Genomic DNA, 13,259 nt, shown 5'->3' with positions numbered 1-13,259 from the left:
CTGTGCTGTTTCAAACTATTTTTCAGTGGAGTTGCAATAATTAGCAGTCAATGAGTAACATGCTGAGGATTTATTTTCGTGAAAGAGTGGAAGTAGATGCCGAGTCTGCTTGTTTGAAAGTCTAGTTTTAGTCTGAACTTTTGGAACAGACTGATTACAATGGTTTTAAATGTACCTTGATGATAAAACAGATGTGGTTCGGCACTTGTGCAGATTAGAAGAGATTTTGTGGTGCAGCAGTTTTCATGCACTTACTTGAAGGTGTCAGCATCTTGCCTGATATAGAATGGAATATTTCAATATGGTTTAGAAATAAGGTTCAGGGTGCACAGGTGCTTAACCCTATCACTGGAGGCTCTGGTGGAGAAGATTCGGGTGAAAGTGATTTGATTCTGCAAAGGATGGTGAAAGGTGCCATCCTTCTCCTTTCTCTGTCCTCGAGCAGCTGTTTCTGCACTACCTGACCTCCATTCTTCTGCCTATTCTTTCTCTGGAACAAGTGGGATTTGTCATTCTGATGATTGAGCACTTCCTGAATTCTATTAAGTAAAACAGCAGATTACTTGCTCTCCTTAGATAAAGACCACTGAGTATTTCTAGAAAAATGATGATAAAATATTGAAATTTTGACAAGATATCCCAAACATCCCCTAGTGACTTTAAAATCCGTTTCAAATGCAGATTATTTCTAGCAATAGGTGAACTGTGAAATTGAGCATGATTTTAAGCAAAGCTACAATTACTGAACAACTACTTTTACTCATTTTATTTGCTCCTGGGATGTGAGAGTTACATTGGTCATCTGCTTACCCTGAGACGATGGATTTGAGGTTACAATTAGATCAACCTTGATCACATTAAATGACTGAGGCAGCTTGAGGTGATGAATATTTACTCCTTCTTTGTTTGTATTCTTCATTGTGCTTGGGAACATTGTGCAGAGCCATCCTCTGGAACCACTAAAGTCTAAATGACTAATGCCAAATGGAGTGTTTTGGCATGGCTGAAGCATTTTGAGTGAAGGTGGGTTTGTAGAAGATGTCCGTGTTGAGTCAATCACCATTGATGAGGTGTCCAAGGTGGTCCAGATGAACCTAAGGTGGGGGTGGAATTTTCTCTGATACCTTCATCCCCTTCCTGGACCTCCTCATCCCCATCAACGGTTGACTCACTCAACACGGATATCTTCTACAAACCCACTGACTCTCGCAGCTTCCTGGACTACACCTCCTCCCATCCTGCCTCCTGTGAAATTGCGATCTCTTATTCCAGTTCCTCAACCTCCACTGCACCTGCTCCCAGGATGACCAGTTCAACCACATAACACACCAGATAACCGCCTCCTTCAAAGGCCACAATTTCCTCTTCCACGTGGTCGATGATACCCTCCAGTGCATCTCATCCACTGCCCACATCTCCACCCTCGAACCCCACCCCTCCAACCGCAACAAAGACAGAACCTCCGGTTACTTACCTTCCACCCCACCAACCTCCTGTATACATCGTTTCAGCCTCTGCCATTTCTGCCACCTACAAACGGACTCCACCACCAGAGATATATTTCCCTCCCCACACCTATCTGTCTTTTGTAAAGACAGTTCCCTCCGTGACTCTCTTGTTAGGCCCACACCCTCCACCAACCCACCCTACCCTCCCGGTACCTTCCCCTGCCACCACAGGAATTGTAAAACTTGCACCCACACCTCCCCTCCTCCTCACTTCCACGTCAATCAGAGGTTTACCTGCACTTTCACCCGTGTCACTTACTGTATCTGTTGCTCTCGATGCGGTCCCCTCTACATTGGGGAGACAGGGTGCTTACTTGCAGAACGCTTCAGAGAATATCTCCAGGACACCCTCACCAACCGACCCCACTGTCCTTGGCCAAACACTTCAAGTCCCCCTCCCGCTCTGCCAAGGACATGCAGGTCCTGAGCCTTCTCCATCGCCATACCCTAACCACCTGACACCTGAAGGAAGAACGCCTCATCTTCCACCTTGGGATCCTACAACCACAGGGGATCAATGTGGATTTCACCCGGTTCCTCATTTCCCCTCCCCCTACCTTATTCCAGATCCAAACTTCCAACTTTGCAACGCCCTTGTGACCTGTCCCTCCTGTCCATCTTTGTTCCCACCTATCCGCTCCTCCCTCCTCTCTGACCTATCATTATTACCCCCACCTCACGCCCCCCCCCCTCAATTTATCTTTCCACTCCCTCACAGAACTTGATTTCATTAAGCCTCATTCCTTATGAAGGACTTTTGCCTGAAATGTTGATTCTCCTGCTCCTTGGATGCTGCTTGCCCTGTGCTTTTCCAGCACCACACTTCTGACTCTGATCTCCAGCATCTGCAGTCCTCTCCTTCTCCCCATGGTATTCCCATGTCTTGCTGCCCTTGTTCTTGTCAAGACTCTCGTTCAGCTGTTTAACATTGATAATGATTTTATTAATGATTTAATAATCACATTATTGCAAATAGTGATGTCAAACACCTAGGACCAAATGTATAAGACTGAAAGAAGAAATAATTAAAATGCCATGTTGCAAATTAAATGAGACAATTTAAAACGTTAACTTTTTTGCATAATGAAAAAGGTTTTTTGATATTTTGAGGAAATTTTTAAATTGAAAATTCTTCATTGTTTCTGTGATTTAAGTGATGGCAATCTCCACCTTTTATAAGTTATTTGATAAACGTGTATTAATCAGGATGATAAACTTGTGTTTTAATCAGGATATTCTTGTACCAGAGGCTTCTGAATTTGAACAGTGGGAAGTGGAGGGGGTGGCTTCTGAGCACCCAGTTGCTGCTGTTGTCCCAAGATGGAATATGCTGACCACACTTGATATGAGTCGTAACCAGATATCAAATATTGACGAATCTGTGGTAAGGAAAAATGGTTTATTTTTATGCATTCAAGTTGAGGCTCTTTAGGTCCATTTATGGTGACTCCCATATCTCAGCTGGCGACATCTGTGCTTCAAACTATTGATTATTTTTTCTCTCCAGAAATTCCCTGCACCTCCTGAGAGAGGCAGAAAAACTAAGTGTTCCATCAAATTCCTTTCAACCCATCATAACAGCTCATCAAGCACCATGGCGAGTGTTCCTGTACAGATTTAAGTCTTGTATAAAGACAAATTATTGCAAATAAGTCTCTCCAAATCCTAGAATTTAAATATTATTTGCCTCTTAAAAATATGACTTAGATACAAGTATGGGATTGTGAGAAAAAAATAGACTTTTATGTATAAAATTCCTATGCCCTCCTTTTTTTTTAAAACACTGAGGTTGAACTTCGTATGTAATAAATTTGGAACCAGTTCTATATTTGCCATTTTACTTTCTGTAAACCTGCTTATTGCTTTCAAGTCGACATGCTTGTCTATAGATTTGATAAAATATAGTGGAATTGCAAGAAAATCTGAAAGTTATGATGAATTAAGTTATAATTGTAAAGCTTACTGCTATGGTATGACATTCTGATAGTTGCAATTGTCTATTTGATCCTTGCAGAGGCATGGGTCAGTTTATAATTTTTTTTGTCCATTTGCAATGAGAAGTGTCTTTGATATGCTTTCTTTTTGTTGTGACATAATTACATTACTTGATTGAATATGTGAACTTTTTCCAGACTCTGCACTCTTCTCCTACCTTAGTTGAACATACAGGGAAGTAAGTTTCACAATTGAATTTAGTTAATTTTGACCTCCTAAGGGATGTCTATTCGTGAGCTGCTTGCCTGTTCTTTGAGAGAAATTAGATATAGCATCATGTGAAAATGAGGGAGCTCATCATTTGGCAATAATTCTCTCAATAATTAGTCGTCATCAGTGCCTAACTCCAATGGAGTGGGCTTACGGTATGAATGACTGAGTATGAAATCCTTCAGGTAGTCTGCAATCACACCTTGGCCACTGCCTGCAAGGTGGACAAAGCTTAAGATTCAAGATGCCTTGAGGCAAACCTCAGGAAGTTTGCCTTGTCCGCTACAGACTCTTGAGAAAAGTCCACGTGAAAGGGCTATCTGGAATGCAATCATGTGATGGCGTTGTTTAATTTACCAGCAAAGAATACAAGTAACTAAAGATAAAAGACAAGATTTAGAGCTCCAACAAAATCAAACAATACTTCTTTGTCTACACCGCTTGCCTGGATTCAGACTCCATAGGCATGTTAGAATACACAATAAAAGAGTATGCATTAAAAAAGTTGTCACTTTTGATAACAAAAAGAAAATAATGACAGCTTATTCTGAGAATTGTGGCCCCTCATATTAGAGAAGAATTCCAAGAATATTCAACAAATTTTATATTTAATAGTTTGAAATGGGATTTTTCCCCCTCTAAACTAAACCAATGTCATTAGCTCCTTTTATCCCTGTTGCTTAATATATTTCTCATATGGTGACCAGTTTACTTATGAACCTGAACATTTTCATAAGTTGAGATCAGTACTTTTGTTGTAGAATTCTTCTCGAAGCATCATTTGGCTGAGGATTTGCCCTTGGATATTTAGCATGCAATTATGAAGGCAAATTGCATGTTGGTCATTGTCACAAGGGAACTGGAGCATTGGAGTTGGGAAATCTTAATAAAATGTTTGTTTTGTTGAGACTACACCTAGAATACTGACCAAGATTTTGATTTCTACATCTGAAGATATACGGTACTTATGCTGAAGATAATAACAGTGACGATTCACCTGATTGTTTTCTGGATGGACAAGGTTGCCTTAGGGTGAGAGACAGAGTAAACTGGGCCAATAATCTCCAGGCTTGAAAGAATGAGAGGTGAACTAACTGAAAGGTTCAATATTATGGCATTACTTGCTAGAGTACACAGAGGTTATTTCTCTGGCTGACGAATGTGAAACATGGGATCATAGCCTCACGATTGATCATTTAGTCAGAGGTGAGAAATCTGTTCATTAGAGGATTGTGTGTTTTTGAAATTGTCTTCTCTAGTGATTATGTATGCACCATTGTCTTTAAGGTTGAGACTGGTACATTTTTAATGCCTTGGAATTTATGGCTAATTAGTGGGAGAGAAAATTGATTTGAGTGAGAAGATTGGTCACCATTGTTTGGTATGATCTAGTCTTGCTTCTATTTCTCATGTTTGCATTTACTTTTGCTGTTCTCGCATCTAGTTAGTTGATATTCTTCAACAAAATGATATAATTAGTCCTCAAATCTTTTTCCCCAGAGGCTTTAACTTCACCCCATCCAATTGATGAATTTCAGTTTCAAACTTTGTTAAAAGTTTAAATGCACCAGAGTGTAGTGGTAGTGCTTTCATCATTCTTGTTTTGTTAGATTTGAATTCAGTAGATCCTTATTGTTTTTATGTCCAAATTCACTATGTATCATTTGTAATTTTTTCATTTGTTTTACAGAAATTAATTCCGAAAGTAGAATTTCTAGATCTCAGTTACAATGAAATAACAGTAATGGAAAATCTACAGGTAAGAGGATGTAGAACCTACAATCTTCCCACAAGATTCATTATTTCATAGTCTTGGGCGAAGGAAGAAAAACAATATTTTTGGGATTTATCTTGTGGTCAGTCTCTACTGTTTATTAAAAAAGCAAATTGCTTTGACAAAAATGACACTTCAAAAGAAACAGTGATAATCACTATTCATGCCATTCATTACTTAAGTATAATCTTCCAAAGTGACGTGAAGAATAAAATGGGTGTATCTGAATGCTCGCTTTCAGTGACTTATGAATAAGGGACTCTAGGGCACCTTTGGAACTCAACAATTGCCAATCACTCACCGTAAAAGAGGTAGACTGCAACTGAATTTCTTCTACCAAAGTGGGTAATTTAACTATTCTCCACATTATATTCAATTTGCTATGCTCTTATCCTTTCAGTCTGTCTGTCTGAATCCCTTGAAATCTCTTAGGATTCTCCTCCGCACTTGTTACCACCAATTTGATATCATTTAGAAATTTGGGAGTATTTTTATTGATCTCCACATCGAGATATTTACTAATCAACCTGATCAGAGATGGTCTTACAAACCTCTGGCACAGTTGGGACTTGAACCCAGGCCTCCTGGCTCAGAGGTAGGAGTATAAGAGGGATATGGTCTCCACACCTAAATAATGATGAACAGCTAGGACCCAAGCATTAGTCCATGCAGTACCCCACTAGTCAAGCCAAGTTGGTAATGCATTTATTGTTGGTTGATGGATGTTTTTCAGATTTCCGTCATCCAGGAGTGTATGTTGAGACTATTGATCTTAAGTATACAAATGCAGTGGACTTGGCTATAGTGGGTGCAATATATAAATGTTTAGACACCACTAAAATAAGTGTCAAAAACAGAAAATGCTGGAAAATCTCAGCAGATTTGCCAGCATCAGTGGGGAGAAATCAGAGTTAATGTTCCAGGTCCAATGACTCTTGTTCCAACCCTTCTTTGAGTCACTGCACCCAAAATGTTAAATCTGATTTCTCTTCCCAGCTGCTGTCAGACTTGCTGAGTTTTTCCAGCAGTTTTTGTTTTGTGTCTGATTTCCAGCATCCGTGGTTCTTTTGGTATTTTTGCAAAAGTCATGAGGGATATGGGTACGACAACTGAATTCGATTTTTGACAGTTTAGCTTCCAAGGAAAGTGAGTGATATTTAACTGCACATGTACCAGCAGGAAACACTTGAGATAATCAGTTAAACTGCAAATTTTTGCCTGTTATCTTCGTATTGTTATTGAGAACTGTTGGGTATTTGACATTGTAGCTACTCAAACCAGGTATAATGGCACTAAGTCATTTTTCTTCTGTACAGTGTATTAATACAATCCTCTTGCATGCTTAATTTGTCTTTTCTTTGTTTTCCATTGTTTACAGCATCTCTATAATCTCATTCATTTGGATTTGTCATTCAACAAGATCACACTATTGCAAGGTGTTCACACAAAACTTGGAAACATCAAAACTTTAAATTTGTCTGGAAACCAATTGGAAAGCCTGTTGGGTCTTAACAAACTGTACTCACTAGTTAACTTAGATCTCAGCAATAATAAAGTATTGCAGGTAATTTGCATGTTTGGTCATTATGTAAATTTAAAACATTGGATTCTTTTGCTAAATGTTCTTAAAAATGTGATTTGATTTCCAGTGGAATATTGTTCAGTCTGAGCACCATACTAGCAAAGATACAGAAGAGATTTATGGAATAGTACCTGGATTGTTCTTGCACCAGCAGCTTTTATTGTGCTTTTGGCAAGAAAATATGTCAAAGCAAACTCCAGCATTATAAAACAAAATATGTGACGCTGCCAAATAAGGAAATATTGAGATAAAGGAATAAAAAGAGTTGTAGGAAATCATCACAGGGCTTAGACAACTAAGGCATGCCCCACCAGTGGTGGAGTTATCAGTGCTCAAAAGACCAGCATTCGATGGATGAAAATGTCTTGGAGGATTTGGAGTAGATTAATGACATAGGGAGGTGAACCCTTTTAAGGAATTTGAAATCAAGGGTGAGATTTTCAAAATCCAGATTCTGTATGACTGGGAACCAGTGTATGTCAATGAGCATGGAGTTGATAGCTGGATGGAATGTGTTAAGTAGTGTTTGAATGACATTTTCTACATAAAATAGAATGTGGAAGGTCAGCCAGTAGTGGTATTGGAGCACTCTAGAACTAAGAAGGAATAAGTGAGGGTTTTTGCAGCTAATAGAGTAAGCTCTTTGATAACATAATAGTTGTGTTCTTGTGCGACCCCATGTTATAGAAAATTTGTGCTTTAGAAACAGCACTTACTATGTTGGCACTGTAATCATGTTACAATCCGCACATGGTTTACAAGTTTGCACTGTAGAAACAGCGTCACCAATTCATGTTACAGCAAATTTGTGTTGATGAAGCATGCATTATAACAGAACAACCTGTAAACTGACAAAATGAAGAGGTCAGCTGGTGTTACAGTGGTGGAAAAATGTGGTTGTAATGATGACATAAGTATGTGGTCGGAACTGCCCCTGTGACAGCCTTGATGGGATAACGGGTGGAAGATTATAGCCAGATGGGAAGGCTTGATTAAGAGGAGACTGGTTTCTGCTGATGCCTTGATGTTAAAGCAATCATCCAGTGTAAGTTAATCTTATTCACAAATGAAATGACATTTTGGAGGAGAAGTATAGAGGCATAGTGATAGGGGAGGTAGTGACCTAGCAACCATGTCATTGGATTAGCAATCCAGAACCCAATCTTGTTCTGGGGAGCAAAGTTACTTCCAATTGAAGGTATTCCCCATGTTGTGAAGCACTGCCACTGTTACATGTGATAGATTTAGAACAGAACCAACTAGCAATATGAAGCTCTTTGAGCCCCCAGCAGCAGAATTGATATTAACCACCATCTGTGATCTCAATCTGGCATGTGCCATATCTCTGATAATAAACTGAGGGATCAAGGAAGAGTGCGAAGGCATGCCCGAGCATTGCCAGCCATACCCAGAATGGAGGTATCAACCTTCTGAAGCTATGCTGCAGAACTACTTGCATACTTAACAGTGGATGCAATAGGCAGGAGACAAATCTAAGTAATCTCAGAACAAGTGGGCAGCACGGTAGCTCAGTGGTTAGCACTGCTGCCTCACCGCGCCAGGAACCCGGGTTCAATTCCCGCCTCGGGCAACTGTCTGTGTGGAGTTTGCACATTCTCCTCGTGTCTGCATGGGTTTCCTCCGGTTGCTTCGGTTTCCTCCCACAGTCTGAAGATGTGCGGGTTAGGTGAATTGGCCATGTTAAATTGTCCATAGTGATAGGTGCATTAGTCAGGGGTGAATGTAAGGGAATGCGTTTGGGTGGGTTACTCTTCGGAGGGTTGGTGTGGACTTGTTGGGTCAAAGGACCTGTTTCCACACTGTAGGGAATCTAATCTAATCTAAGTGGATCAGATCTAAACTTTGTAGTCTTGGCACATCCAGTCATAAATGAGTGGAATGTAGAAAGATTGAGTCTTGTACGTGAAGAACTGTACAAATATCCTGGGTGTAGATATACACACAACATTGAAGGTGGCAGGACAGGTGGAGAGAGCAATAAGTAAAGCATGCAGCATCTTCAGTTTTATTTATAGGAGGCGTAGAGCACAAGAATAAGAAGGTGATTTGATTTTGATGAACTTCTGTAACGCATTTGTTGGATCGCACATGGAATATTGTGTGCAGTTCTGGGTGCCACCTTTTATAGGTGAGATGTGAATGCGTTGGAGAGTGTGCAGAAGTGATTTACAAAAACGGTTCCATAATGAAACTTCAGTAGTGAGGATAGATTGAAGAAGTTGGGTTTGTAACCCCTTTTGGAGAAGAAGGCTAAGGAGATCCAATGGAGGTTTTCAAAATCATGAGTGGCTGAGTGGTTCTGCTTCAAAGAGGAACAAGGTTAAAAGTACTTCAAGAAGTAAGGGTGAAACAAGAAAAAAATACATTTTTACAGTGAATAGTTAGTTATAAGGAAAAGTGTAAAGGCAGGTTCAAATGAGTCATTCTAGAGGCAATGATTTATTTGAAATGAAAATAATTTTCAAGGGTATGAGCAAAAGCAGAACATTGGGACTAGGTAATGATGCTCGTTTGAGCAGTCTGTGCAGGCACAATGGACTGAATGACCACCTCCTGTACTGTAAGTACTGTGCCTTCAAGAGCAGGTCCGAGGCTAGGAATTCCGTAACAAGTAGCTCACCACCTAATTCCTCAACCCTTGTCTGTCATCTACAAGGCAGGAGTTAAGAATGTGATTGAACGCTGTCTGGATGAGTGCAGCTCTAATAGCCTTAAAACCTTGACACGAACCAAGACTAAACAGCCACTTGCAACCCATCCACCAACCTAAGGATTTATTTCTTGATGTCTGTACATTTCTTACAATGATATATTTAGGTTATGTTTGTTTACATCGCATGGATACCTTGTACTTTATATTCTGAGAGATACTTCATGGGGCTAGGTGTTTGTAAGTACTATGCTTAACTACCATAAGCTTGGTATACTCAGAAAAGTATGCATTTCTATCGAAATTGCTAAATATCCTGATGTAACTAAACTTTTTTAGATAGAAGAAATCAGAAACATTGGGAATTTGCCATGCCTTGAGAAGGTCTGTCTGGAAAACAACCCCTTGAGCATTATTCCTGATTATAGAACAAAGGTGCTTGCACAGTTTGGAGATCGAGCCTCAGAGGTAAGGTTTGAGTACTTTGTTTTATGAGTGGAATGTAGAAAGTTTGAGTCTTGTAAAAATACAAGACTTTGTTATTGTTGGGCTATACTATTAAAATGACAGTAAGACATGGAATAATTGCAATTTTGACATTTCACTACTACTCGAAATCGAAGATACATTAGTGCCTATAGATAATGACATCAGAAAATGTTTTTAGACATCTAATGTAACTGTGTTTTGGAATTAAATTTCCATAAATCATCTTTGTGTTTTGCATATGCTGGAGTTTAATGATGTAGAGCTGATCAATTTTCAGAGACTCTGAAGCTAAGAGCTATAGAATGAAATAACAACTAATATAATCTATGATCAAAAATTGTGCTAATGACATTTGAAGTCCTAGAAGCTAATTTGTTTGAAATGTTATGCATTAAACAAAATATTTCTTGTTTATGAAACAGTAAAGCTGGCTCAGGATTTTTTGTATTCCTGTCTTTAATCTTTCTTCAGAAAGTACATTTGTTTCCTTGAATCGAAAATTCAGTTGAAATTTGTTGAAATTCAGTAATTTGTCAAAACGTGTGATACTGCAAAATTCTCTGTGAAGTTCTCCTAAAAGCTTATTTGCTTTTGTGCATCTTCTAGGTTTGTTTGGATAATACTGTTACAACGGAAAAGGAACTCGATACAGTTGAGGTGCTAAAGGCAATTCAGAAGGCAAAAGAAGCAAAAGATCGAATGAATAACACAGATAAAAAGGTAGGTATGCTGTAATAAAACTTGCTTCTATGTTTACTTCATTTTTTTGATGGTGTTTTGTGTTTTGAATGGTTGCTACTGAGATACCATCCACTGTGAAGGTTAGGATCCCTGTTACAGAAGAATTCTGAATTGCAACACGGTTTGACTTTCCTTCCTTGATGCTCTCCGTCATTGGTGAATAATCAGCATGGAATATTTTAGGTGGATTTGTAATTAAGCTTTGAGATATAAAGGAAACAATCTACTTGTTATTGGGTCTACAGCATTAGATTTGCATATTTACAATCTAAGCTGTAATTCTGTCAGTAATGATTTTGTCTGAAATATGTTTGGTGGATGGGGGATATATCTTTGTTCAGAGTTCACTAACTATTCCTAATGTGTGTTATTCCTAAAGTTAGTACTCTGGCTCTGCTGCAATAAACTTGGTATTGTGTTATCTTAAATAAGTGCCATTTCTTTGTTAGATCAGTGAGGAATCGAGACTCGCTGCTCCAGGGTCCAATCCCAGCTGCTTTTCTAATGCTGCTTGTCCTTCCTCTCCTCTGCTACACCATGCTGCCAGCTCCAGCCAAGGTAATCATGTATGTATCGGGCTGCTGGTGTGGGCCATTTCTCGTTCTAGTGCTTGCTTTCTGCGTTGATGTGCGTGCATAAGAGGGATAGACCACTTCCACTTCTAACTTTTTACACAAAATGCTTCAGGTATTCTTCCAGGCTCCTTTTCAAAAGCCAATGTAGACAACTCTGGCTAGTTTAGTTTGGAAAACTTGGTCAGCATGGACCAATTGGACTGAAAGGTCTGTTTCCATGCTGTACCAGTTATTGCTAAACACTAACGTCACATTGTTTATTTCACACTTCTGCTTAAATACATTATCTGCTTCATTTCCTCCTTTCGTGAAAACAGCAGAATATTCAGTCAGAATGTCTTCTCCCTCTACATACTGATTACCTTCTGTGGTCTCTACTTATCCCTGCTCTTTTCCCTTAGTCATACTTTTACTGTTTATGTATTTATAAAACATTGTTGGGCTTTCCTTGATTTTACTTACCATAATACTTTTTTATGCCCTCTCGTTGGTTTCTGGACTTGCTCTTTGGCTTTCACCCTTAGGCCTTCTATACGTCTGTATTATTTCAGCAATATTGAACTTTTTGGCATCTGATTTAGTTTTGCATTTTTTTTGTCTAATTTTACTTGCATATGCTCTGTAATGCCCAGACGGTTCTATTATTAGGAATCCTATGTGTTTTCTTTATTATGACTAGATGAGCAGCGCCACAGCCTCCTTTTTGACCCCTTTCAATCAGAACAATTTTTGTCTTCTTCCTTAGCATGTAGTCATCACACTTCAAAAAAGAGTTAACCTGATCAAAAATCAAAGCGAAGGCAATTCACCAAACTTTCTTTGAATGAAAGTGGAAGTTAGTTACTCTCCAAACATAATAAATGTGGCAACAAATGCGCAGAAAACAGCGGTTACAAAGAAAGGGGGTAGTGCTATCCGATGCAGACAGGAAGTTAAAGGTAGTTGCAGTTTACAGATTTTTGAATGTTTGTAAGTTGCGAGACTGCAATTGAGTCCAACTGCTATCTTGCTTCTGCATAGATGCAACTCCAGATGACCCAGAGTTCTCCCTTAATTGATGTTCCAAGTTGTTTTTCAATGGCTGGTGGCTGAGCTTGAGACTGTTTTATTTCTCTTCTACTGTTTGTTTTCTGCATTGATGTGCATGCATAAAAGGGGATAGATCACTTCCACTTAACTTTTACACAAAAATACTTCAGGTGTTCTTTCAGTCTCCTTTTAAAAGCCAAGCGTGTTAATTGATACTTGAAATTTTGAGTTTGATTTGTGGTGGGCATAATTTATGTATTTTATCTAGAAACAGGCAACTTATTTACTTCTCATTCAGCCCTTGAAAGCTTAATAACAGAGAGGCAAGTACCTTGCACCTGTTAATATCTAATGTCTAAAATGGACTGCATAGTTTTCTTTAAGAAGATTTCCTATCTTTCCTGCAGTTGAACTCATAGTTCATTTTAAAACTTACATGGCAAGCAGGTAAATAAGTCAATCCTTGCAACTTTGCTCTAAATCTGCAAATGGAGGAAGCTAAGTTTCAATGCAGTAGATACTGAGAATGCTGGAGAAACTCAGCTGTCTGGTAGTTTTCTGTGGAGAGGCAAAAAGAATTAACATTTTGAGTCCGCTATGACTCTTAAGTTCTGAAGATGGGTCATACCACACTTGAATCATTAATTCTGTTTTTGTCTCATGGTTACTGCTGGGTTTTGCAAGA

General features: G+C 39.0%; 1 protein-coding gene across 4 annotated transcripts in view; it reads left to right on the top strand.

Moving 5' to 3' along the window:
* Positions 1-13,259, top strand: part of nisch (nischarin) — a 58,546-nt gene that overhangs the window by 21,515 nt on the left and 23,772 nt on the right. For 2 of the 4 annotated variants that reach the window (XM_072582084.1, XM_072582085.1), the window contains exons 8-13: positions 2,740-2,892; positions 5,404-5,472; positions 6,866-7,051; positions 10,080-10,208; positions 10,836-10,949; positions 11,420-11,528. In XM_072582084.1, coding sequence (XP_072438185.1) covers positions 2,740-2,892; positions 5,404-5,472; positions 6,866-7,051; positions 10,080-10,208; positions 10,836-10,949; positions 11,420-11,528 — 760 coding nt within the window. Of the gene's footprint in view, positions 1-2,739; positions 2,893-5,403; positions 5,473-6,865; positions 7,052-10,079; positions 10,209-10,835; positions 10,950-11,419; positions 11,537-13,259 lie in introns of all 4 variants that reach the window. The other 2 variants (XM_072582087.1, XM_072582088.1) reach the window with 2 other exon arrangements.

Source organism: Chiloscyllium punctatum, chromosome 12 (genome assembly GCF_047496795.1).
Source record: "Chiloscyllium punctatum isolate Juve2018m chromosome 12, sChiPun1.3, whole genome shotgun sequence".
In the NCBI taxonomy this organism is placed as follows: domain Eukaryota; kingdom Metazoa; phylum Chordata; class Chondrichthyes; order Orectolobiformes; family Hemiscylliidae; genus Chiloscyllium; species Chiloscyllium punctatum.
The sequence above is the reverse complement of the archived record's forward strand: the minus strand, read 5'-3'. Positions and strand labels throughout refer to the sequence as shown.